This window comes from Wolffia australiana, chromosome 6 (genome assembly GCF_029677425.1).
Source record: "Wolffia australiana isolate 7733 chromosome 6, ASM2967742v1".
In the NCBI taxonomy this organism is placed as follows: domain Eukaryota; kingdom Viridiplantae; phylum Streptophyta; class Magnoliopsida; order Alismatales; family Araceae; genus Wolffia; species Wolffia australiana.
Window position 1 is genome coordinate 2,296,744 of NC_135840.1, and position 27,306 is coordinate 2,324,049.

A 27,306-nucleotide genomic window follows, 5' to 3' on the forward strand; every position below is an offset into this window, starting at 1 on the left:
TGGGTTCGAAGAATCTGTGGATTTCTGGCTGAGCATTTTCCAGATCCAACCCACCCTTCTCCCCCCACTCCACTATTACCCAGTCGTCCTCCCCGGCGAGCAATTCCCTCAACGCCGGCGCCGGGGAGAGCTCCAATCGCTCCAGCCATGGCGTTGCAGAGCTGGGCAGTCCTCTCCTCGACGACCCCGGCGGCAATCGCCAAGACCCATCTCCCCATTTCGCCTCTGACCTTCTTCTCCGACCCGATTTCGACTCAGAAGAAGGGGTGGGCTCGGAGGAGGAGGATTGTGGCGATGGCGGCGCCGGTGGCGACGGAGGAGGTGAGGGGGGCGGCGATGGTGGGGGAGAAGACGAAGAAACTGAGAGTTTTGGTGGCGGGAGGGGGGATTGGGGGGCTGGTGCTTGCGCTGGCGGTGCAGAGAAAAGGGTTTGAAGTGATGGTGTTTGAGAGGGATTTGAGCGCTATCAGAGGAGAAGGGCAGTACAGGGGGCCGATCCAGATCCAGAGCAACGCGCTGGCGGCGCTGGAGGCGGTGGATTTGAGCGTGGCGGAGGAGATTATGAGGGTCGGCTGCATCACCGGGGATAGGATCAATGGGCTTGTCGATGGCATCTCTGGTTCTTGGTACTGCTCTAATCTCGCTCGTTTCTGGCTCGATTCTGTTGTTTTTTGAATTTGGAGAAGAGTTTGCGCCGGAGGTTTTTGGAGGTGTACTGTGTAGGATGAAACTCGAGTGGATCAAGCTTCGGTTGGGTTTAGTTTTGGCTCAATTCCGTGGTTTTAGAGGAGAATTATGGGGTGCGCTGAAAAGTGGAGCGAGCTTTGGTTGAATTCCTTTTTAGATAAAATCTGTTGTTTTGGAGAAGAATTTGAGTTGTAGGTCTTTAGAGCTCTACTGTCTAGGAATAAACTCGAGCGAGCTTTGGTTGAATTCATTTTTAGCTCAATTCTGTGGCTTTAGAGAGGAATTATGGAAGGAATTTGTACATCTCTAGGAAAAAACTCGAGTGAGCTCTGGTTGAATTCAATTTTAGCTCAATTCTGTGGCTTTAGAGTAGAATTGTGGAAGGATTTGTACATCTCTTGGAATAAACTCGATTGAGCTCTGGTTGAATTCATTTTTAGCTTAATTCTGTGGCTTTAGAGAGGAATTAAGAAGAAACTGAGTTCAACTCGAGTGAGCTTTGATTGCACTTCCACTTCGTTGATAGGTGGATTTTTTTTCTACTTGTTTGTCGATTAAAAAGATAAAAGTAACAATGTTTACATCTTTAGCTAGATATTCTAGTGAGCTTTGAACAAATTTTGTTGACGGGGGAAGTTCGTTTCTTTTCCTTCGATCAAACAGATGATGGGTGAATTTTATTTTTCTAAATTTTATTCCATTTAGCTTAAGAAAAGGCAAACATGTTTTAGACCTAAGAAAGAGAACCGAATGATTTTTCAACTCATTTTGCTGATGGGGTAGTTTTCCCCCTTTTATTTTCACAATTTACCTAAAAAAAGAATGAGCAGCTTTTACAGCCCTGAGAAGAAACTCGAGAGAGCCATGAAGTCATTTTACTGATGGGTGGGTTTTCTTGTTCTATTTTTTGCCGATTAAATATTTTGCAAAATGAGCTTTGTGCACTGACTAATTCTGCACGCCACTTAATTTCATAATATTTTTTTTTTCAAGAGTTTTTATACTAATTATTTTCTTGAAAAGATTTTCATACTAATTATTCTTTTGAAGAATTCTTTTATGCTAATTAAATGGTTTGGGTTGTGTTCAGGTATATTAAGTTTGACACGTTCACTCCAGCAGCAGAGAGGGGTTTGCCAGTCACAAGGGTCATTAGCCGGATGACCCTTCAAGAGATACTGGCTCGTGCCGTTGGTGCTGAATCCATCTTGAATCAGAGCAATGTCGTCGACTTCGTCGACGACGGATCTAAGGTTTTTTATTTCATTTTCACATTTTTCACTTTTTCCATTTTAATTTTTTAAATTTCCTTGTTTCATTTTATATTTTTATATTTTATATATTTACAATTATATTTCGTATATTTTTCTATATTTTTACATTTTTGAACCACATTTATTTTTGTGGAAAAATCAGGGAAGATCACCCGAAATGGTGATTTATCTTTTCACATCACACGTCAAAATTTTTCTACGATTGCACTTCAATTTTTTTATATTTTGGCACTTCAAGTAATTACTCATTTTTTATGAAACTTTCTACCCAACTTTTCAAAACTTTCTGTAACTTTTTTACGAGTTGTCTTTCAGCTTTATCTCATTTCTTTTTTTTTGAAACAAGGCAAGATCACTCGAGAAGGGTGACCAATCTTTTCAAATCGCATTTATATATTTTATACAGAACATAATTCCAATTTTATGTATTTATACACTTTTAAGTAATTACTCATTTTCTTTGCAACTTTTAACCCTACTTGACGGTTTTTTATACAACTTTTTACAGATTCTGTTTTTCTATATCATGTTTCATAAAGCTGAAAGTTTCGCATCTCTTAGTTGTTTCTCTGGCTTCTCAGTAATTAGAGCCTGGATTCCTTAAATTTTAATTTTTTTAGATTCCCACTAGGAAATATTGTTCCAATTATGTTCACATCTCTACTTTATGTTTTCCAAATCAGACTTTAGCCTCTCGGAAAAAAATAACTTTAATTTTAAGTTGTTTCGTATGAGGTTAAAAGGAGAGCAAAATTAATACATTAAATTCTTTTTTTTTTCAGGTCACTGTGAAACTGGAGAATGGGCAGACATTTGAAGGAGATATTCTGGTTGGAGCAGACGGAATAAGATCCCAAGTAATAAAATAATTACCCGTAAATATTTTAATCTAGTAAGGTTTTAAGCCCCATAACTTACCTTTCATTTTTTGAAAATTAAAGGTCCGGAAGATCTTGCTTGGGCCCACCGAGGCTTCATATTCTGGATATACCTGCTACAGTGGCATTGCCGATTTTGTTCCTGCAGATATTGAAAATGTTGGGTAAGAACTTATCGATTTCTTCTCTATTTCCAATAAATTAGCTATAAAATAATAATTGGGGGTGTAGAACTTTCCTTTTTTCTGGCATATTTTTTGATATAAATATATTTTTTTACTATTAAAATATGTTACATGCTTCTTCCTCTCAAAAGTTATCTCTCTCTCTCTCTCTAGTATCGAATTTATGCACCTCAGATACATGACATGACATCATTTTGAAATATAACTATGCCAGAAAGTACCATCTCTCTTCATGGTGTACTCAAAGTTCCCCTCTCTATAGCTGAATACACGAAACCCATGTCATGAATTCTGTACCTTAGTACCTCTCTCTCTAGCATGCATACCTCCTATATTTCTCTCTCTCTCTCTAGTTTTCCTCTACTTATTACCCAGATTTATACCTCTTCAGCAACCATATGATATAATCGATTGCACGAACTGTATCTCCAACATACCCATATTGTGGTGTGTGAGTCAAAAGCTATCTCTCTCTCTAGCATGTTATACAGGCACCCCAGATACGACATGGGATCAAGTTAAACCAGAACTATGATTGAAAATAACCACCATTTCTCTCTCCATAGTATGAGGGCCTTATCATTGATGCTGTAATATGCTATCATTTCTTGACATCACCCAAACTGATGACTGCCATCATTTCTGTGCCCTATCTTCCATTTTTTTTCTAATTAAAGACCAAATTCACCCTAGTTTCTATGGAAAATATCTCTAGATTATTTTCCATGTTTTTCTCTAATAAGGGTTTTTTTCTTTGCGAAGGTACCGAGTATTTCTTGGCCACAAGCAGTATTTTGTCTCATCCGATGTCGGTAGCGGGAAAATGCAGTGGTATGCATTCCATGCGGAGGCCCCTGGTGGCACTGATGCCCCCAACGGTAAGTTTTCCTCTCACTTAAGTAAAAAAAGAAAAAAAAAACTAATTTTATTGCGTTTATCGGTGATCCTCCGGATATGATAGAAGATATGATCAATGAATACACACTAGACCAAAAGGGTCTCCACAAACCAAAAAGAGGCAATAATCGCAGTGGCTTGTACGACATTGTCCGGCGAGGAGTTCAAGAATTTTCAGGAATATCTGCTTTTTCATTCCCTACAGAGTAAAATCTAATATGTCTAAACTGAAAAAATCATATTCGCCTTTCTTCAAGCTATATTTTTCAGTAATTTACAGATCTAGCAGTTATGGCATCGACTCTAGATAGAACCAACCTTGGTCTTTCTTTCTTTGAGAATAAGCACATTTTCGAAATAGATTTTTGAAAAAAGGTCGAGTTATAAAAGAAGTGTTTTTAGATTGTTCTCATAAACATTATTGAAAGTCAATCTTAATTTTTCTTATTCTCTTCGTTTTTAAAAGATAATTCTACAAGACATCCGGTTTTAAGAAGATAATTTTTTTCCAGAAAAATATTTTTTTTTCTGAGAAAAATTTTATTTCAAAACATCTAGCTATAACAAGAAATTTGCCTTGCTAATAAGACAGTCATCATGCAAGTACATGACGCAATCAGCAGCGGTCATGTTCAGATTTTCTTTTTTTTACTAAAATCCTCTTCCCTCGTAGAAACTAAGTATATGTATTCGTTTGATCTAAAAAACCCATCATCCTGCAAAAAGTGTGTCTATGATACGGCAGTCATAACAAAACATGCTTATGGCATATTTGGCAGGGAAAAAGGAGAGGTTGTTGAAAATATTTGGAGATTGGTGTGATAATGTGGTCGATCTGCTGAACGCAACCGACGAAGACGCGATTCTTCGTCGTGATATTTACGATAAAATCCCCATTTTAAATTGGGGAAAAGGGCGGGTGACCTTGTTAGGGGATTCTGTTCATGCTATGCAACCAAACATGGGTCAAGGCGGTTGCATGGCCATCGAGGTATGTACGATATGGTTATTTAGCTTGGACTTTTCCTCCGAAATTATGAAGTTGACTTCTATGGCAGTCAACGACATATTTGACTTTTTTGGATTAACCTACATGAAAAGGTCACGTTAGAAAACCTCCTAAAACTCTTATTGTGTTGCGTTAGGATGCTTATCAACTCGCTCTAGAGCTTGAAAGAGCGTGCGAGGAGAGCGCAAAATCTGGTGCTCCCGTTGATGTTTCTTCTTCCTTAAAAAGGTAAGCTTTTTGCGCCAAAAATATTTTTATAAGCCTTTTTTATCAAAAAGCACTTTTACGAAATAATAGTCTTTCTACATGGCCGTAAAAAAAGTTAGTTTTGAGATACTGGGGAAATCTTGCTGTTCTAAGAATGTCTGGTAAATTTTGATCCATCCTAATGGATATGAAAGGTTAAAAACTAATGCAGTAAATGGCCTTGATATCAAGAAAACCCATTTTCTGTTGGAGTTGATCTTTGAACATAGTGAAATGATATTGAGGGAAAATTACGGAGAAAAATAAATAAAAAACATGAAAAATGATGACCAATTGTCTCAGGACTTGACTGTTTTCTGAATCTCGCCCTTTGATCTGTGAGAGGCCATTTCTGAATAATTGATGATATGCCTTCTCCCAACATGAACATAACTCGGCCTGTGAAATCATAAAAATAAATTTAGTAAAACTGAAACCTGACCATTTTTGAGGAAATTTTCCAGATACGAAAAAGAGAGACGGCTTCGCGTTGCTGTCATTTATGGAATGGCCAGGATGGCTGCAGTCATGGCTTCCACTTACAGGCCCTACTTGGGTGTTGGTCTCGGCCCGTTATCGGTAAAGGCTCTTTATTCAAATTGAGTTCTTGTTTCTAGGGTAATTGATCTTCTTATTTTTTCTTCAAAATTTTTTTTTATCCTCTTATTTACCCTGAATGCAGTTTTTAACCAAGCTGCGGATTCCACACCCGGGAAGAGTTGGAGGAAGATTTTTTATTAAGATTTTTATGCCCTTAATGTTGAACTGGGTCCTTGGAGGAAACAGGTACTCTTTCTGAGTTAGTTTATTCTACTTTTAGCCTCCTGTCCGTTTTACTCATCTTATTAAGATTGTAACAGAAATGGCGCTTTTTTTTACTTTTGGTTTGGAAAAACATAAATTTTCTGAAAGTCAGAGATTGGTGATCTTTGAACTTGAATCTGCATTTCAGTATTTTTTTTTTGAATGAAACTACATTTCAGTATTACTCGAACAAAACGTGCTCACTCAGATGATTTTGTATTCTTCTTTCAGAATTGAAATATTTATCGACTCAATTTTTGGCACTGGAATGAAATCTAACAAAAATTTCATTGCCTTGCAGCTCAAAACTTGAGGGAAGATCATTATCCTGTCGTTTATCAGATAAAGTAGGTTCTCCTGAGTTTCATTTCATACCAATTTATTTTTCCACAAATCAATGCATCAACGTCCCAAAGACATTAAGTAAACATAATTATGACCGACCTGGTTTTCTGTCTGCAGGCGGACAGCCAACTGAAGAGGTGGTTTGAAGATGACGATGCTCTTGAGCGGGCTATTTCCGGAGAGTATGATCCAACCCATCATAATTTAAGAATCCAAATTCTTTACCTGCATATAAGCTTCGTATTTTCTAGCATTTAAAAATATATTTCTTATTTTTATGTAGGTGGTACCTCGTTCCGGTGGCTTCGGATGCATCACAGCCTATCCATTTAAGCAAGGATTCAAGTAGACCCTCCACCATCGGGTATGATCTGATGACCAGCAGTTTAATCCGCCTCCATTGTGCTCCTGTAGGAGTACACATCAGTCATAGCAATAATAAGAAATGTTAACCTATAAAGTATCAGACATAGCATTATATACATAATAAGAAAGAGATAAATAAACTGCTTAATCTCTAGGGAGAGACCCATGTCTAAGGCTTTTGAGTATATAGCAGCCATATAATTAATTATATGCTTGAAAATATATAAATAGAGAAATCAACCGCCTAATCTTTTGAGAGACCCGCAAGTCTAAGATTTTAGGTACATATCAGCCTCAACATTAATAGAGAAACTAACATCTTAATCTCTAGAGTGACTCCCAAGTCTAAGTTTTTTTAGTGCATCTCAGTCGTAGCAGTAATTATATAAAGGAAAATATGCATAAAAAACAAACCGCTTAATTTCTGGAGAGAGCATCAAGTCTAAGCTTTTTGAGAGGCAAGTCTTTAGCCTCTCAGAGAGAACTGTGATAGCTCTGGGGAGTGAGAAAGAGAGGTCGAACCCTTAATTATAAACTTCTTTTGACTGTTAGTCCTTTGTGGGATATTACAGGATCTCAAGGACTGGAGCGTCCGTAGCCATAACGTCACCGCAGGTATGTACTATTTCAACATTACCTCAGAATTCTGAAATTCTTCAAACGATGGTGAAATCTATATTTACGTTTCTAAGAACCCATTACTGTACCAGCATATGTTCTTGAGAAGATTTTCTAGGTTCAATAAGTCGGGCCAATGTTTTTGACTAAGGTATACAGTCAAATTGAAAACCAAATAATATATTAAACTCTTCGCAAGTTCATGTAGGAAACCTTTCTTTATCATGAATTAGCTTAAGAACTTTATTTACTGAGGGGCACTATGAGAAATTTACAAATGTAGAGAGAGGTCAGAAATTTACCAATATTTATAAGGGTGCTGTGAGCATCGTTGACTCATAGTTTACTGGCTTTTCCCTTCCAGATAGCGGAGGCCCACGCAAAAATTCACTGCAAGGACAACGCATTTTTCTTGACGGATTTGAACAGTCAACATGGCACATGGATCATAGAGTAAGATAGAAACTAGATTCAAGTATGCGTTTTTTTCCATTCCAAGTCCCAAAATGAATGATCATGGTTGGATCTGTATGTACAGTAATGAAGGAAGGCGTTCTCGGGCTCCCAAAAATTTCCCTGTTAGACTTCACCCCTCTTATATGGTTGAATTCGGCTCGGACAAGAAGGTAACCTCCCTCTCCTTTTATATCAACCTAACTATCTAAATAAAAAGTTCTAAAACATTTGATCACACAATTATATAAGAAAACAAATTATCAGTTTGACTGGAAGCATATTATCTTACTTATCCATGACTCTGTAGTTTTTACTTAAAAAAAGAATGATATTATAAAGGCGTGCATTAAAATTCGTCCTGTAAGATCTTGATCGATGCAGCTCCTGTTCTTACAAAAGTATTCTGTAAAATAGCACTTCGAGAATCTAATTTTTGTTTCTACCTCACCCTGCTTTCTACTGCAATCACAGGTGGCATATCGAGTAAAGGTGATGAAGACTCATCCAGAGAGGACAAAGAGTGAGTGGGGGCAAGCTGTTGTGGCTGTCTGATAAAACCCAATACTCTACAGTTATACTGTTTATCTGTACAGGAATTGAAAGAATCATTGAATCCAATTAGCATAAGTAATCCTGGAGTCAAACCTCAAGTTTTGGATCTTCATACTGTTCCCCCGCGGACTAGCTCGTGTAAAACTGTATAGTAGCTGGTTCTAAGTATTCTTTGGCCTTCCATGCAGAAGGAAACTCTAGAAGTGGAGCAAGTTATGACTAGGACGTCTTCTTATCTCGCTCCCCGCGAGTTCCCTCTCCGCGCTTTTGACTTCTAATTCAACTACGAACTGATTTCTATGAAAATTTTTACGTAGGGGAAAAAGCTATGATGAGACAATCTTCAATGATATGAATGTCTCAAATGAGAGTCATAAATCTAAAGCTATGTAACTGCGCACGCAACATCGCTCTATTTTATAGCTTAATAAATATTGATTTCTCCCATTTCTCCAAAAAAAGTATTGATTCTCCCTTTTCATGTTGCATGATGAGAGAGAGGAGACCTTTCTGTTCTAAAAGAACAGCTGAGAACCTCAAAGTTTAGCGCAAGATACTGATACAAGTAGAAGTATCAATGTTCGAAATTCATTATTTCTTCCCTAATGTCTTCCAAATTCGAAATTACAACTTCTAGATCTCTTCCGATCAGATCTTCGCGGATCGGGATACTCTCACCCCGAGGCTGCTTCTCCGCGATCGGCCCAGATCTTGACGATGCCTCTCGAATCTTCCGACTTCTAGTGATTCCTAGTTCTTGGGCGGCCCGACGAGTCGTGCTCCTCCCTCCGATCAGCTGTCGAACTCTCTCCAGCTGCTTCGGCCTCCCGACGTAACTGCCGAGTTACTTTCAAGAAAAATCCCTGCTTCATACCTGGACCTCCGTCTTATTTATAGGGAAATACCCTCAGGACTTTATTTAGTAACTTCTTGGTCAACGGCGTTAGTCAACAGGGCACCGATCTGCTCTGTGTTTGTGTTTCCTCTTGTATTTCATTGCATAGAACTTATCAATACCTTCCCCTTGTAGATCCAGCTTGTCCTCAAGCTGGAATTCTGGAAATGATTTGCGAAACCGATGTAACAACTCCCACGTGGCTTCGTTGATGGGGAGTTTGGTCCACTTGACTAAGACCTCTATTCCGTAGGGAGTTTGCCGAACCTTAAGTATTTTCTCTGGATATACCTGCCATTCATATTCATCAGTCAGATAAGGGGGTAAATGTTGAGCATACTGGTGGGGAGACCCTAGTGCTCGTTTTAATAAAGATGCATGAAAGACAGGATGCAGTGAGGAAGTAAGGGGCAGATCTAATTTGTAGGCGACTGATCCTATCTTTTTAGTAATTTGGTAAGGCCCAAAAAACCTTGGACTCAACTTCTCGCACACCCTTTTTGCTAGTGATTTCATTCTGTATGGTCGTATCTTTAAGTAGACCCAATCACCTTCCACAAATTCCTCATCTCGTCTATGTTTATCAGCTTGAATTTTCATTCTTGATTGCGCCTTTGATAAGTGCAGTTTCAAGGTTGTGAGCATAATATCCCTTTCTACCAGCAGCTGGTCAATAGAATCGAAAGGGGAGGAAGTTGACCCATAGCGAACCAGTGAAGGTGGATCACGCCCATATACTGCCTTGAAGGGAGTAGTCTTGATCGACGTGTGATAGGAAGTATTATAGTTATATTCAGCCCAGTGTAGCCAATTCTTCCAATTCTTAGGTTTCTCTGAAGTGAAGCATCTTAAATAACATTCTAACCCTCGGTTGGTGACTTCAGACTGACCGTCTGTCTCTGGGTGGTATGATGAGCTGAATTCTAACACTCTTAGGTGCCTTGCAGTCGATGTAATTCCTTCCAGAAGTGACTGGTAAACAGGCTGCCTCTATCTGATACGATGGAGTTTGGTATCCCGTGCAGTCTGACAATCTCCTTAGCGAATATTTCAGCAATAGTGGAAGCCGAGTATGGGTGCTTGACTGCGATGTAATGACTGTATTTACTTAAGCGGTCAACCACCACCAAAATGGAGTCAAACCCTTCCGATTTGGGTAAACCCTCAATGAAATCCATGGTGATATCCTCCCAGATTTGATTGGGGATTGGTAGAGGTTGTAACAGTCCTGCTGGTGATAATGTGGAGGATTTTTGCTGTTGACATGTTGGGCATTGATTCACATATGTCTTGATAGTCCTTCTCATACCGGGCCAGGAGACTTGTTGAGTTATTCTTTTGAGGGTCCTATGAAAACCCCCATGTCCTCCCACCTTCGAATCATGGAATTCCTTTAGGATCGCAGCAATTAAAGAAGAGTTGGTCGGTAAGATGATTCTTCCCTTGTAAAGTAGTAACCCCTGGTAAATAGTGTAATTGGAATTTTGTTCGCTGCCACTTTCAATTCTTTTATAAATTTCTCCCAGCTTCGGATCATCTTTGACTTCTTGCATGAGTTTTATCTTGTCCAGCCAATGCGTCATCGAAAGTGAGAGGCACTCTCCTGAGATCTCTGGTTGAGAGCGAGACAATGCATCAGTTACCACATTATTCTTCCCTGCCTTGTAATGAATATCGAAGTTGTATCCCAATAATTTTGACACCCATCGGTGGTATTGAGTAGGCACTTCTTTTTGCTCTGTTAAGTAGCGTAGGCTAAACTGATCTGTGTGTATAATGAATTTGTTGAACATAAGATAGTGCTTCCATTTGTTGACGGCCCAAACTACTGCCATGAGCTCTCTCTCGTATGCGGATTTATACTGTGTGGGGTTGGGAAAGGCCTTGCTGAAATAGGCTATTGGGTGGCCTTCTTGCAATAAAACAGCTCCCACGGCTATATCTGAGGCGTCTGTCTCAATGATAAAAGGCAATGAGAAATTTGGTAACCTCAATACCGCAGTCCTGGACAGGACTAGTTTCAGACTTTCAAAGGAAGCATCAGCTTTTTCTGTCCAATGGAAGGAATTCTTTTTCAGAAGGGTGGTCAGAGGTTGGGCGATGGCCCCATAATTTGACACAAATCTTCGATAGTAACCAGTCAGTCCAAGAAATCCCCTCAATTCCTTGATAGTGATAGGTGTCTTCCATTGTGTTATTGCCTCTATTTTTGAGGGATCTGTGGACACTCCTTCAGCTGATATAATATGACCCAGGAAATCGATGAATTTACACCCAAACTTGCACTTCTTCGGGTTGATATGAAGCTTATTACTCGTCAGTAAGTCAAATACAACCTTAAGGTGTTGCTCATGTTGTTGGAAATCCTTGCTGTATATTAGGATATCATCAAAGAACACCAATACAAACTTCCTAAGATGTCGGTAGAAAATAGAATTCATAAGTGCTTGAAATGTTGCCGGAGCATTGGACAATCCGAATGGCATAACTTGGAACTCGAAGTGGCCATGATGCGTTTTAAATGCCGTCTTGTGAATATCACTAGGATGCATTCTCACTTGATAATATCCGGATTTTAGATCGATTTTTGAAAAGACCGTCATCCCCTGCAACTCTTCCAGCAGTTCATCTACCATGGGGATTGGAAATCTGTTGGGTACTGTTAACTGGTTTAAAGCTCTGTAATCAATACATAATCTAAAGCCGCCATCCTTTTTCTTGACTAATAATGCTGGGCTTGCAAAGCAGCTATTGGAGTGTTGAATAATTTTTGATTCCAGAAGTTCTTGTACCAACTCTTCCAATACATTTTTGTGGGTGTGTGAGTATCTATAAGGTTTTTTATTAACTGGACTAGCCCCGGGAACCAGATGTATTCGATGATCACAATCACGGAATGGGGGTAATTCAGTCGGTTGCTCAAAAACATATGGGTAACATTCTCTTAACCAAGGCAGACCATGATCTAGAGAGAGAGCAAGTACCTCATAAGTTGAGTATGCAGGCTGATCTTTGGCATCGTTAATGTAGGTCATTGACTTTTCCCACTCTTGATGAGCTTGATCAATGGCAAACTTTGTAAATCTCAACGCATACAGCTCTGGGTCGGAAATAATAGTATGGACCTGCCCATCCAGATAAAATTTGATCATAAGATGGTGATAGTTACAGTGAAACCACCCCAGAGTTTTCAACCAGGGTACGCCAAGAATAATATCACAACTCCCCAAGGGAAATGGAATGAAGTTTTGAGTGAATGTCAGCCCTTGCATTTCTATTGGGAGATTCAAACATACTCCCTCCGTTTGTCGACGAAATCCGTCACCCAAGGTAATGCTAAATTTATGATATGGTGTAACCTGTATCTTCAACTGTTGGATCACTTTTGGTTTAATGAAGTTGAAAGTGGCCCCACCATCAATAAGAATAGTCACTCGTTGGTTGTAGAGTCGGCCCCAGAGTCTGAAAGGAGCGGGTCTGGGCCCGGTGACCACCTTTGACCCTTGAATTGACATAAATTCTCCTCTTATCAGAGGTGCTTCATCCAGCTGCATGAGGTCTTCCTCCGTTATCGGTTGCTCTTCTTCTTCAACATCTTCTTGAAGCATATATATACTCAATTTCTTTTGACATCTATGACCTGGAGTGTACCTCTCATTGCAATTGTAGCATAGACCCCTTTCTCGCCTTTGTAAAAATTCCTCAGGGGAGAGTCGAGTAAGTCTCTTTCTGTTTTCCTTCAGAGGTATTTCTTGTCTGATTGGGTTTGGTGCCTCTCTTGGGGGGTGTCTTTGAGCTTCGGCCTCCCGACGTAACTGCCGAGTTACTTTCAAGAAAAATCCCTGCTTCATACCTGGACCTCCGTCTTATTTATAGGGAAATACCCTCGGGACTTTATTTAGTAACTTCTTGGTCAACGGCGTTAGTCAACAGGGCACCGATCTGCTCTGTGTTTGTGTTTCCTCTTGTATTTCATTGCATAGAACTTATCAGATACCATGTGAATCTAGTATTCATGATTTCTTCGACACATTTTAAGCAGGGGAAAAGCTATAATGAGACATAACGACTTAAAGAATAGAAATGACTCAAATTCATGATTTCTACAAATTTTATGCACGGGGAAAAGCTATAATGAGATCGTAAAGATTTCACAAATAGAAATGACTCATTCATGATTTCTACAAATTTCAAGCCCGGGGAAAAGCTATGATGGCATGTGAAGACTTCAATAATGGAAATGACCCAAATAAGAATAATGAATTTAAAGTGCGCAACTGCACGTGTAAGATGGGTCTGTTTTCCAGTTAAATGAATAATCATATCTGTTGGATCAACATGATTATTAAAAAAGACACTGGGGATGACTCGTGACTTTATTAAATTAGAATAGGCACTGCCAGACATAGAGATGAAGAGCCGGACAGGCATTCCAAGTTGCACGTCGCAGACAGAGACTGAAAGCGTGTCCACCTTTACAGATTAACTGAGGAGTATTTACGGATAGTAGCCAGAACTCTATCCTTATCTCTGGTGGGGAATGCCTCCAGAAGAACCCCGTCTTTGTAAAACTGGAAGAGCGGAACGGACTGCAAAATTGGTACTCATTAGACCCCTCAATTGTTAAGTATCATAAAGATGGCCAGAAAAGAAAATCTGTTAGTGTTTTGAAAAATAAATTTGGCCCACTACTGCAGTTTATTTCTTATGCAATGGCGACATATTCCATCAGAATAAAAAGTTGACTACAAACGGTTGTGTTGGTTGATTATTTGATAGGATGGAAAGACGCTCCTGTCCTTCCAACTCACACACAAGCGATGACCAGCTTTTCTTTAGATTAACAAATTTTGCATAACTAAATGGATTTTCTTTTCTAAAACTTATCTGCCCATCGCATATGAGGGACACCAAAATTCATGAATTATAAGGGAGTGAAGAAACCAAGGAGTTATTTCTTCTTCAATTGGCCAGAAAAAAAGTTCTATATGGTTCAAAAAGCCAACAGCAAATATTTCCCTTGCCCAAATTAGGACACCAGACGACCTCTAAGGTTGTGGTCAAACGAGAAAATAGTACAAAAAGGAAACAAAAAATGTAAACTCAACACCTATAATTATCTGTTGCCTTACTGACTCATATACCATAAAAGAAGACCTACATCTTCAATCTTCAAAATTTGATGCCCCGACAACTTCAAATGCATAGCCATGAGAAAGGAATAGGCAGAATACCCCAAGTGTATTATCCCAGTCCCATGAAGGCCGACAGGAAGCGGGATTGCATCCCAGATGAGCCTTTAAAATATATGATAAAAATATAGCATTTTCCTAAATTCATTTCTAGACAGATGAGACCACAAACATGTAATGAATATTACACTATTCTCATGGGGACTGGAAGCGTCCCATAAATTGAGTCCTGTCCCCTCTTCTATCCTGGACCATGGGAAGGGATGCAGGATGGGACATGATCCGAGATACCGACGGTCCACTTGTGCATCTCATCCCGTCCCCAAACTCTAGCTGGGGTTTGGTTCTAATCAAGGTTTTTGGGATGCTCTCCCCCCTCACGTTGGTAGCACAATCATACCGGAGACAGTTACCACATTACCACAATGAATATGCTGTGAAGGTAGCAAGGTGTAGTTCTAGGAAACTCTTGCAATGATATGCAGATTAGAATCATAAGTACCAACATGAAAGAAAGAAATTGTTTCAACCCAACAAACATGAATGAATTTTTCCAACAAAAAACCTTGTCACTAAACAGAATTAAAATATCTGATGCATACCCTTATTCGCAACCTCTCAGCTACCTCAGTCTGCTCGTCATATTCATCCATTACCTGAGAAAAAAAAATTCAAGCACATGGTGAGTATTAATACTTATTGTGAGTCCTACAGTAGTGGTTCATCATCACATTACTGATATATTTTAATGTCAGTCATGGCCCGGTATATAACGCCCATATCTGTCTTTCCCTTTTGAGGTCTTAGAGGGTCCAGAATACCTAGCACACTAAGATCCGTGCATAAATGGGGTTCCTCCAACCAAATGAATCATCTAAGTATTTTTTTTACGTACCCTAATCTCTCGACAGGTCCAGACGACCAGTGGAAACTGTTGGCCAGGGCCCTCTGTTTTTTGACTTGGTATCAGAGCAGATTCAGGCTGCCCTTGGTATCTGACCTAAGTCTTCTATCCGTACCATTCTCCTGGGGGATTCTCTCTTGCTACTTTCTAGTCATTGACCTTCACCAAGACGGAGACATAATTATGCTCTGACCTGCCGCAGAACTGCCATTACAAGGACACGATCCCATTGAATTCTTAATGGAGATACAACCAGCTGACTGCTGCAAAGAGACCTTAGTTTATAACAGTCCACAACAGTCCCCCGAATGCTTTCTACTGGTTGGACATCAAGCATTGGCAACCACTAGCATCGCCATTGTATGACCCTGATCTGGCGCCTGAGGATACACACTGCCTGACTTGCCTTCGATATGAATGACTGAGATGTCAACCCAGTGAGTTTCTACAACTATGGCAGATATAACTGGTCCGGTTACATGACTCTGGTCCAGTTCAGTGAGTATGCCCTCTGACCAGTGTAAGGCCCCAAAGTGTGCGGCATTCCTGCATAGAGGCCTGCGTGCTAACTCTGGGGACATGCCCATGTGTTGGACTCACGATTTGGAGACTGAATCCTTAAGTGCGAAGCTACAACACGCATTGCGGGTGATAATGCCCGACCCTGTTCTTTTAAGCCAACGCCCTTATGGTGTGCATGCCTGTCGGCACTCAAAAGTGGCGGGCCAGGGGAGGCCCGTGCCTGCTAGGTGTGCGGGCCGCCGGGAGCACACACGCGTGGGCGCCAAGCGCCACGCGCGTGTGCGTGACGTGCAGGCTGGCCGGCAGCGCTGCGGTTGTGCGCGGGGTCGTGCGGGCGTATGACTCTGATAAGCAACCATTGCGTACATATATGTCTAAGAAGAGGAAAGCACCTAGTCGCACACGTGCGGAGTGACCCACACGTGTGAGCGTTTGAATAAAGGCGGGAAACCAACAAGCGGGAGGGGGATAAATAAGGAAGAGGAGCATCCGTCGGGGGTACGCGATCAACTACTCCAAGAAAGTTCGTGGAGATCCTCCATCACCGACCGCCGATCCGGCCGTCCAGAACTCGCCGTCGCTCGGAGATCCATCTGAGAACTCAACCTTCCCTGGCTTATCTTACCCCTTCTTCATTTCTCATCTCAGATCCGTTCCATCAAGATCGTTCTCTATCATTCTATCAAGACTCTTGGTATTTCCAGTTATTTGAGTTTCAACTCTTGAATCTTGTTTTTCATTTGAAGAAGCGCGGACGATCCTCTCGAGATTGGTTAGGACTAACAGAGTCCTAACAATTTTGGTATCAGAGCTGCGATTCTGTGATCTAACGTTGCAAGGATTTCATGACTGACTAAACTTCTGTGAGGGCATTGAGAAATCAGCAAGCTAAATTTCAAGCAGTTTTATTTATTTCTTGATTTCCCAAGTATTATTCATCTCATCCGGAATTCTGTTATATTGTATTTGAGCCAAGAAATTCCAGGGATTCATGGCCGATCTGGAAGAGAAACTGGAAGCGCTCGCAGCTCGAGTTGAGGCCAATCAGAGTCGTGTAACAAACGTCTTGGAGCACATAATGCAAGATATGGCTTCTATGAGCACACAGCTGAAGAACAAGGCGCCTGTTACTGGAAATTCTAATTCTTATGAGGAAATTCATCATCAACTACCGGAGAGGAGAACCGATTTTGATTGCAGGTTTAAAAGAGGTGACCTACCTGTATTCAGTGGTTACCAACCAGAAGCCTGGTTAAAGACTGTTGAAAGATTCTTTCGTTTGCATCCAATGGCTGACCACGACAAATTACATTTATTGGCTCTACACATGGATGATGTTGCCCGTACCTGGTTCATTCACACAGAGGAGAGTTTCGGTATGTCGACTTGGCTTGATTTTACGAATCACTTCAAACTAAGGAATGCTCTAGCTGTCCATGTCTTACATCGTCAATTATTTGAAGTTCAGCAGAGATCTTCGGTCAGTGCATATAGGACTGAATTCGAAGAAAATATAATTAATCGCCTTTGGTAGCCCCAGAGATAAAGGAGAGTGCTTATCTCCGTGGATTATTCCCTGAAATCCGGACAGAGGTACTACGTTACAGGCCGTATGGATTAAGAGAAATTATGGATCTCTCACTGCGAGCCGAAGCCGATTTGGGAACTCTGTACAGAGCCTGGCAATATGTAGCCCCTTATGCAGAATTAAATCAAGATGCAGCTGCAGTTCCAAGGCATAATATAACACCTGTTCCAAGAACACTCACCTATTCTTCTAATCCATCCAAGACAGTTAGTCACAACACGGGGCCACCTATGTATCAAGGTCAGTCCAGTCAAAGATCAGCTCAGAATGACAGATCTGGACGTCGACGGAATTTGAGGATCACTGACTCAGAATATCAACAGAGGAAGTGTTGAAAAATATGCGCCATATTAGTCCAAGCCCAAAGAAAATGGCCCAAATCCAAGAATAACTCTATCAGGCCCACTGGAACAAAATATCAGGCGATAGTGGGGCCCACAACAAAAGCTAACGGCTAGTAAAAGCTAGCCGTTTACTAGCTGTTGGGCGACTGCCCAGGCAGAACGCTAGAAATACTGGATGTAAACTGTTTAATGTAATCTTTTTGTGTGAAATAATATTTTCTTCTTCCTCCACTGTCTTCTTTCTCCACTGTCTGTACTTGGGCGATTTTCAGCATTATTGACATGGTATCAGAGCCAACCAAGTGACATCTGGAGAATTTCTGCATCAGAGTCATCCAACAGGAGGACCGATTTCATTGTAAGGTCAGTATTCTTTATTGATCAGCTACATAGGTCATGGCAGAAACCATGACCAAGATTTCATCTGAAGAAGTAATACCATCATCGGGGAATTAGATGATCCTTACCGATAGATGGATTACAACACTCCCAGTTATGGCAAAATGCAACATCTTCAATGGCAGAAATCTACTGTTGTGGGAGAGGACAATCCAAGCTGCTTTAAAGCCCAGGAAGTCGGTATGTCACCTTACTGAGGTTTGTCCACCTGACACTCATCCGAATTATCCAAAATGGGTAGTCGAAGAAGAATATGTGTTTGGGTGGATGTTGGATTCAATTGCTGCAGACCAATTAGTACAATATTCATCATATGGAACTGCAAAAACACTGTGGGAAGCTTTTCATCGAAGTCATTCCAAAAAGAATGATAAGGCCAAAATTATCGACCTTATCATACAAGCTTATACACTCAAACAAGGAGATATGAATGTTCTGACTTACTCAAACAAGCTCAGGGATATCCACAATGAATTAGATCATTGTAGGCCACCCTCTACTGATCTAGTAGCAAGGGCACATGAGGCAACAAATCGATTATGCCAGTTTTTGCAAGGACTTCGACCAGAATTTGAGACAGTCAGAAGCCAACTCTACAATAGAGAGGATGAGCCCACGTTTGATGAAGCTGTGTCCAAAGTTATGCAGGAAGAAAGAAGACTCAACTCAGCTAGAGGAGCCATTGAAAGCACAGCCCATGTAGCAAAAACTCAGAATCAACCAAAGGGCGATTCAGAAAAATCAAACAGAGAAGACCTTGTGTGCAACTACTTTAAGAAGAAGGGGCACATCAAGGACAAATGCTGGAAGCTTCATGGCAAACCACCTCATATTGCCCGAGCACATATGATGATGCAACCAGGAGAAGCTGGAGAAAATCAAAAATTTTTTGGTAATCTTCCGTCAGTTCAAGACTTCCAGAAGATGATGCAAGAGCTGCAAAGTATAAAATCATTTATTAACTCTAGAGCAGTCATTGGATCCACCTCACTAGCCAATTCTGGTAAGAAAGATATACACAATACTATCACTTTACTTACTAAAGATCCATCAAGTGCACGGATTCTAGATTCAGGTGCAACATACCATATGTCATCTAGAAAAGATTTCTTTATTACATATGGAGAGGTTCACCCAGGTAAGTATGTACAAACAGCTGATGGCACATTACTACAAGTAATTGGCATCGGAAGTTTGCACATCAAACATATTGGTGAGTCCAACAATATGTCCAACAATATGTCAAACATCGGAAGTATTTTCTTAATACTGAGCTCAATGAATTCTTTCTGTCTGAAGGGATAAGACATGAAACATCATGTCCATACACTCCACAACAGAATGGTGTAGCTGAAAGAAAAATAGGAGATATTGTGGATAAAGGAAGAACACTCTTAATCCAAGGGAATGTTCCTACAAAGCTATTTGGTTTTGCTGTTCTGACATCTGCACATCTTATCAATCGACTTCCTTCACGCAACCTTGCATTCAAAAGTTCACTTGACTTGCTTGAGGCATATTACCCAAATGTGAGATTAAAGACTGGTTTGCCCCCAAAAATATTTGGTTGTGTTGGTTATGTGTATAATCACACACATAAACAAAATAAGTTTTAAATGTCTACAAAGGGGTTGAAATGCGTGTTTGTGGGCTATTCTATTACAAAGAAAGGATATAAATTCTATCATCCTATTAGTCGTAAGTACATAGTCACCAAGGATGTGGTCTTTGATGAAAAATTGTTTTATTACAAACCAAGAGGCACTGAGTCACACCTAGATCCTACTACCATCCTTAATAGTGAAGCTGAAAGACCTCAATTACAACATGAATCTACTTCTGAACCAGTGCAATCGCCAAATAGGTATCAGGTATTTTCAACAATGAAGTCATAACAAGTCCCAGGGATAATTCCCAGAGAACTGGTCAGGAACTCAGCTTACTTCAACCTAGAGCAGAGGATGTAGCTGAACAAACGTCCACATCATCCCAACTTACGCCATACCCAAAATACTATCAAAGAAAGAAAAAGGATCAAACGACCCTGGATTCGGGTGAAGGGGGAGACTCATACAATGAAGGGTTAGAGGTACCCACTGAAGGGGGAGTAATCTATGAAGGAGCAAACGATACTGACCCTATAACTGAAAGAGGTCATTGGCCAATTGCTCTGAGAAAGGGTACTCGAAAATGTGTGAAATACCCCATGGCTAACTGTCTAAATTATGAGAAGGTATCACCCAAATACCAGGTATTTCTATCTAAAATCCAAGACATTACTATTCCTAAGTCCAGGCAAGAAGCAATGAACAACATTAGTTGGAAAGGAGCAATGGATGAAGAGATGAGAGCACTAGTACAAAATAATACCTGGGATATTGTTGATCGTCCTAAAGATAAGAAACCTGTGGGGTGTAGATGGGTTTACACTATAAATTGCAACTCGGATGGAAGTTTAGACAGGTACAAAGCACAAATCGTAGCGAGAGGGTATACTCAGACATATGGAATTGACTACCAGGAAACATTTGCCCCAGTTGCCAAGATGAACACCATTAGAATTCTCATGCTTTGGCAGTCAATCTAGACTGGCCATTAAACCAATATGACATTAAAAATGCCTTTTTACATGGAGACTTGAAGGAGGAGATCTACATGGATATTCCTCCGGGATATGAGAATCAACAGAACAAAGGAAAAGTATGTAGACTACACAAGGCTCTATATGGTTTGAAACAATCACCTCGCGCATGGTTTGGGAAATTTACCCAAGCCATGAAGATGTTAGGATATAACCAATGTAATGGAGAACACACTATGTTTCTTAAACATTATACAACGGATCTACTGACTATTTTAATAGTATATGTAGATGACATAATAATCACTGGGAACAATTTAGAAGAAATTACGAGACTAGAAGAACACTTGAATAAGAATTTTAGGGTTAAACACTTAGGACCCTTTAAGTATTTTTTAGGTATAGAGTTTGCGAGATCAAGCGAGGGCATCTTGATGACACAACAAAAATACATATTAGATCTTCTAAATGAAACAAAACAGGTGAACTGTCATATATCTGAGACACCAATCGAGGTAAATCATAGGCTAACTTTAAGTGAACATGAGCCTTAAGTAGAAATTACCTCATACCAAAGTCTGATAGGAAAACTTTTGTACTTAGCACACACTCGCCCAGATATAAGCTATGCGGTGAATGTACTGAGTCAATTTATGCACTCACCTAGAACTTCCAATTTTCAAGCTGCTAACAGAATTCTCAGGTACCTAAAGGGAACACCAGGACTGGGCATTGCACACCGAAGAACAGGTAAGATTGATCTTATCCTATACACTGACTCTGACTTTGCTGGTTCTCGACTTGATTACAGGTCGACCATGGGATATTGCACAATGCTCGGAGGAAACTTAGTTACATGGAGGAGCAAGAAGCAGAGTGTAGTATCAAAATCCAGCACTGAAGCTGAATTTCGGGCCATGTCAAAGGGAATTGATGAGGCAATGTGGATCAAGAACTTATTAGAAGACTTGAAGATTACTTTTCTACGGCCAATTATTATCCGCTGTGACAACAAATCAGCCATCAGTCTAGCTCATGATCCAGTGGATCATGACCGAATGAAGCATGTAAACATAGACAGATTTTATATACAGGAACACTTGGAACAAGGAGACCTGAAGACAGAGTATGTGAGCTCCAAAGAACACTGTGCAGATATTTTCACTAAAGGGCGACCAATCAAGAGAACCAAATATTTGAGATCCAAGCTTGGAATGATGAGTATACATTCCTGCACTTGAGGGGGAGTGTTGAAAAATATGCGCCATATTAGTCCAAGCCCAAAGAAAATGGCCCAAATTCAAGAATAACTCTATCAGGCCCACTAGAACAAAATATCAGGCGATAGTGGGGCCCACCACAAAAGCTAACGGCTAGTAAAAACTAGCCGTTAACTAGCCGTTGGGCGACTGCCCAAGCAGAATGCTCTAAGTACTGGATGTAAACTGTTTTATGTAATCTTTTTGTGTGAAATAATATTTTCTTCTTCCTTATCTTCTTTCTCCACTGTCTGTACTTGGACGATCTTCAGCATTATTGACAGGAAGGATAAAGGGCTTTGTTACTATTGCGATGACAAGTACTCCGGGTCACCGGTGTAGGAAAAACCTAAATTTGATTTTGGTTAGAGAAGGAGATGAAAATTTTGGGGTTACTGATCTAATGGAAGAAGAAGACCTCATGCAAACCGATGAGGAGTCCATCATCGAAGGAGCATTATTCTTGGCAAGGGTTAACCTGAGACAAGCCCAGAGACACTCAGCCACAGGAGCTCTCAAGCTTTGGGGATCCATTAAGGGATCAAATGTAGTGGTGTTGATAGATGGGGGAGCCATTCATAATTTCATTAATCTCGCTATACTAAGCTCCTTAGAAATACCTATCATATCCGGGCCTTGATTTGACGTCCTCTTGGGAGATGGGTATCTGAGATCATCGCAAGGAATATGTCTAAATGTGAATCTTTACTTGCAAGGGATGGACATTGTCCAAGATTTTTTTCCACTCTCTCTGGGCAGATTTGATGTGGTCCTAGGAGTGCATTGGCTCAAGACTCTAGATTGGTTCTATTCCAACTATCGCTTGCTAACACTCAAGTTATTATGGAAGAAGAGGATATATACCTTACAGTCAGACCCAGAATATTGGCCATATGGAGACACCTCCAACCTGCATCCTCAAGAGATACTCCGGAGTAAGCGACAATTCAGAAGATTCCGTGAGTTATGCACACCGAACCAAGCACTGGTATTCACTCTGCAACTTTCTCCTTTGATTTCAAATTATGAATCTTTATATCTGGCCATATTTGAGTTGAAAATGAAGTTACCACCTAAACGTGAATTGGACCATCGAATACACCTGATTCCGGGGTCAAAACCAGTTCATAAAGGCCCTATAGATACTCCTATCTGCACAAAAACGAAATTGAAATGCTCATTCAGGAGATACTTGACGCCAAAATTATCAAACATTCGACAAGTCCTTTTTCTAGCCCAGCCCTTTTGATTAAAAAGAAGGATGGGGGGTGGAGGATTTGCATCGAGTACAGGGCTTTGAATAAAATCACCATTCCCAATAGGTACCCTATTCCTATAGTGGAGGAATTATTGGAAGAACTACATTGATGCACTATATTCACAAAGCTTGACTTGAAATCCGGATATTATCAGATCCGTATGTTTGAAGATGATATTAACAAGACAGCCTTCAAGACTCAACAAGGCCATTATGAATTTTTAGTCATGCCCTTTGGTCTTTCTACAGCACCGGCCACATTTCAGGGATTGATGAATTCGATTTTTCAACAGTATATCAGGAAGTTTGTACTAGTATTTTTTGATGACATTCTAATATACAGCAAGCCCTTGGACGAACATGAGTCTCACCTCAATATGGTGTTAGCATTGCAGCAGACTAATAAGCTACATGTCAACCCAAAAAAATGTGATTTTCACCGAGATAAGATAGAATTTTTGGGCCACTGGGTATCAGCTGAGGGAGTTTCTACTGATGCTAGAAAAGTTGAATCAGTTCAGAATTGGCCGATTCCCACAAATCTTAAACAGCTAAGGGGATTTTTGGGGCTGACAAACTACTACAGAAGATTTGTACGACACTATTCAGACATAGCACTTCCATTGACAAGGCTACTCAAAGAACGCCTTTCAGTGGACTAAAGAAGCGAACCAAGCATTTTCATTATTGAAGGAGGCCCTGGCGTCAACACCTATATTCAGTCTTCCAGACTTCTCTAAACCGTTTACTGTTGAAACTGATGCTTCTGGTTTTGGAGTAGGAGCTGTTTTAATACAAGATGCTCATCCAATAGCTTATTTCAGCAAATCATTATCCACCAGAGCTCTAGCAAAATCCACATACGAAAGAGAATTAATGGCAGTGGTGTGGGCAGTCAATAAGTGGAAACACTATCTTTCATTCAACAATTTTTTTATTTTAACCGATCAAGCTTCTCTGAAATTCTTAAGTGATCAGCAGGGCATTCCACTGCACTATCACAAGTGAATATCAAAACTATTGGGGTATAACTTTGAAATCAAATACAAGGCAGTAGAAGTAATACAGTAGCTGATGCTTTATCTCGCTCTATGGAAAACTTGTCTATACAGAACATCACCATAACACACTGGCAGGACAAAGGGCAGTTAGAAGCAGAAATTTCCCAAGATCCTTATCTTGCTGAAATAAAAAATTCTCTTTTGAAGAGTGAGGGCAAATACCCAGAATACTCGCTACATCAAGGTAATTTATGGTACAAAAACAAGTTGGTAATTCCTAGAACTTCTCCTCTGGTAAACAAGGTGCTATATGAATTGCATGATGGTAAGGTAGGAGGTCATGGTGGATTTTAGAAAACTTATAAAAGCATATCTCAACAATTCTACTGGAAAGGTATGAAGACCAAAATTAAAGCTTACGTCTCCTCTTGCCAAATTTTCCACGCACATAAATCCACTTTGAGTCCCCCAGGACTACTACAGCCGTTGCCAATTCCAGAGAAAATATGGGAAGATATATCCCTCGACTTTATTGAAGGTTTACCTACTTCTCAAGGATTTGATTCCATACTGGTTGTGGTGGACCGATTGAGTAAGTACGCCCATTTTATCCCCATTAAACACCCTTTCTCAGCATATGGCATAGCCATTGTGTTTACCAAGGAGATTGTTCGTCCACATGGGGTCCCAAGATCGATTGTCTCGGATAGAGGTAGCATGTTTACTAGTGGATTCTGGAAGGAATTACACAAACTCCAGGGAACAACATTACGTCTCAGCTCTCCTTATCACCCTGAGACTGATGGGCAGACCGAAGTCACAAACAGGAGTCTTGAATCCTCCGACTGTGACCTCGAAGGTTAGGAAAAAAACTACACTCTATTCCTCAAGACTACTGAATTAAATACCAGTAACATATAAAGGCCCATTAATCATAGTTCATAAAGAGGCCACTAAAGGAAATAAGACATAAGTGACTTCAGTAGGAGTGCCCTGGTTCAGCCTGTTTACTAATGGCCCAATACCAGCTACTTTGGATAAACGGAGAACACAAAATAAATGAACACAGGGCTGGACGCCTGTCTTCAACATCCGCCAATTGGGAAACGATGATTTATTATAATAGAACTAATCCATAAAACGAATGAACGTATTTTGAACAGAAACTCCATTTGATTGTTTAATGTTTAAAGATTATAAAGAACCCTTGAATTCAAAAAAAGCACTCAGACTAGTTAAAAAAAAGACAGAATGAAACTGAGGAGTGCAGGAGTAACGTGGGCAGATTATACACAACCAAGATAACCGAGAAAAAAAAACCTCACAACAATGTAAAAGTGAATCATAAAAGTCTCAACAAAGGAAAAATGATAATGGGTGATGAAATCTCACATTGTGCTTCAGAAAAATGATTTGACCTTCTTGATCCCCAGATCCTTTGCACAGTTTAATGAAGCCAGTCTCAATGTACTTGCAGCTTCCGCAAGAATTCCGGTAAAAGTCTACAAGTACAAGAGAATCAGATTTCTTAGCCTTCTCTAGAATCGTACAAAACTCCTCATCTGTCTTGAATTCACTGACACAATCTACGGGACAGATTTCATCATCCTCGTCAATCATGGAATACTCTTCTTCATCAACACTGGAAACGATATTGTCATTCACGGACTGGACTGTGTGTCCTCTTGGCCTCTCCAGATTGAAGTTTCTTGAGACATAAGGGAGGTTGGACTTTATCACATGAAGCTGGGAAGTTCTCGAAGTTCTATGATGTAACATCGAAAACACACTTAACGGCCTGACATGAAAAATACTACTTTGAACAGCCCCAGAATCAAAAGGCCTGCATGGTAGCAAACTGAAGTTCGGCATTAAAAAGAAAAATAATGAGGACCAGTTCCACAGCCGTGCAACTGATTGAGGTCTTTGACTAATACCTGAACCAAAAAGCCGATGCAATGGTTATTGATAATCAATTTGAAAGTAAACGTTTGAAAGATTAAATAAATAAATATCTGGAATGGTTTATCAAATAACTATCATGAATTGTGAAAATTACAACGACAATATTTAACCAACTGCACGGCAGACAAGAGTACAAAAAAATTCAAAGAAAAATGTTCAGACCTCGAGGCCAAAGAACCATTAACGTCACATCGTGGTTCTTTGACAATAAGAGAAAATAAATGACGAAAAGAAATCCTAAATAACAAACTAGGAAGGTTTGCCAATTCGACATTGCAGTAAAAGAAAGTTCTTTTACAACGAATTGTCAAGGGCATTGGAAATTCGCTCTAATTCAACCATATGTTCACCTTTTTATCCTGTTGGGATAGATGAATATAGTTTATCAAACCAAGCCACCTTAAAATGAGTTAGCATTTAAGAAAAATCTAAGTCCGAAGATTCTACACCTAGCTTCGACAGCACTTAATCGTGGCGGATAATTTATGTTCAGAAACGCTAAGATCCATTCGCCAAAGTATACCAACTCGAAAGGCTTAATTAATTTTTCATCAATCTTGACAGTGTGGAGGAATATATCCAAAGCTTGTAAAGCAGAGTACTCCCGCAAACAACTTTCCACTGTCCGCTTGAAGGATAGAAATCAAGTTGAGACCACGTCCCGCCCCCCCCAGACTTGAACTCGCAACAAATCATCTCTCGAAAAACAACAATACATCTGGCAAGCGGTCTGTTTGAATCATTTCACAATAGTGAAAATCGCATCCTCTACAGCCACGAGATCTCGCTCATTCATTCAATGACTGAAGGCACAACCGAGATAAAAAACGAGCAAACAGAAGCGAAAGCGGGAAACAAACCGAGCAATGACAGACAATTCTTCTGGCTTCCGTTCCTCTTGATCAAAATCAGCAATTCAACAATCAGAATGACGATAAACTCCGAAAATTCTCCGAGACGAGCTCAGATTCAGCAGATCGGGCAAGAAACGATCTCAGATCGGAGATCCCGAGCCTGCAAAAAGCGGAATTGCTTCCTCAGAAGTCGGGGAATAACTCATGACTTTGAAATATAAAATATT

At 40.2% G+C, this 27,306-nt stretch overlaps 2 protein-coding genes across 4 annotated transcripts; one reads left to right on the top strand and one right to left on the bottom strand.

Annotated features, from left to right (window-relative positions):
• On the top strand, positions 1-9,308 carry ABA1 (zeaxanthin epoxidase (ZEP) (ABA1)). 2 transcript variants are annotated; one of them, XM_078576294.1, is made up of 17 exons: positions 1-626; positions 1,778-1,940; positions 2,744-2,818; positions 2,903-3,003; positions 3,787-3,902; positions 4,701-4,912; positions 5,067-5,158; positions 5,641-5,755; positions 5,859-5,962; positions 6,282-6,327; positions 6,443-6,507; positions 6,609-6,689; positions 7,264-7,306; positions 7,674-7,762; positions 7,848-7,935; positions 8,237-8,285; positions 8,970-9,308. In XM_078576294.1, the coding sequence occupies exons 1-17, from the start codon at positions 148-150 to the stop codon at positions 9,059-9,061; spliced, it is 2,010 nt and encodes a 669-aa protein (XP_078432420.1). In that variant the 5' UTR covers positions 1-147; the 3' UTR covers positions 9,062-9,308. The 2 variants fall into 2 exon arrangements, with proteins under 2 accessions (XP_078432420.1, XP_078432421.1); XM_078576295.1 differs by lacking the exon at positions 8,970-9,308 and adding an exon at positions 8,506-8,762 and having other exon boundaries at positions 2-626.
• LOC144704070 (Thioredoxin superfamily protein) lies at positions 5,358-27,306 on the bottom strand. 2 transcript variants are annotated; one of them, XR_013581730.1, is made up of 7 exons: positions 27,086-27,306; positions 25,653-26,197; positions 15,007-15,060; positions 13,686-13,801; positions 7,612-9,503; positions 6,425-6,733; positions 5,358-5,575 (listed from the first exon to the last, which is right to left on the bottom strand). XR_013581730.1 is itself a non-coding variant. In XM_078576298.1 (4 exons), the coding sequence occupies exons 2-4, from the start codon at positions 26,130-26,132 to the stop codon at positions 13,688-13,690; spliced, it is 648 nt and encodes a 215-aa protein (XP_078432424.1). In that variant the 5' UTR covers positions 26,133-26,197; positions 27,086-27,306; the 3' UTR covers positions 13,445-13,687. The 2 variants fall into 2 exon arrangements, 1 of the variants encoding a protein (XP_078432424.1); XM_078576298.1 differs by lacking the exons at positions 5,358-5,575; positions 6,425-6,733; positions 7,612-9,503 and having other exon boundaries at positions 13,445-13,801.

Excerpts from the sequence above, each read along its gene's own strand:
- ABA1 (XM_078576294.1), top strand. The coding sequence starts at position 148 with ATGGCGTTGCAGAGCTGGGCAGTCCTCTCCTCGACGACCCCGGCGGCA. Across the intron at positions 1,941-2,743 it reads TCGTCGACGACGGATCTAAG|GTCACTGTGAAACTGGAGAA; the intron begins GTTTTTTATTTC and ends TTTTTTTTTCAG. Across the intron at positions 4,913-5,066 it reads GCGGTTGCATGGCCATCGAG|GATGCTTATCAACTCGCTCT; the intron begins GTATGTACGATA and ends GTGTTGCGTTAG.
- LOC144704070 (XM_078576298.1), bottom strand. The coding sequence starts at position 26,132 with ATGCCGAACTTCAGTTTGCTACCATGCAGGCCTTTTGATTCTGGGGCT. Across the intron at positions 15,061-25,652 it reads TCATTTTTCTGAAGCACAAT|GTAATGGATGAATATGACGA; the intron begins GTGAGATTTCAT and ends TTTTTTTCTCAG. Across the intron at positions 13,802-15,006 it reads CTGAGAGGTTGCGAATAAGG|TCCGTTCCGCTCTTCCAGTT; the intron begins GTATGCATCAGA and ends CCAATTTTGCAG.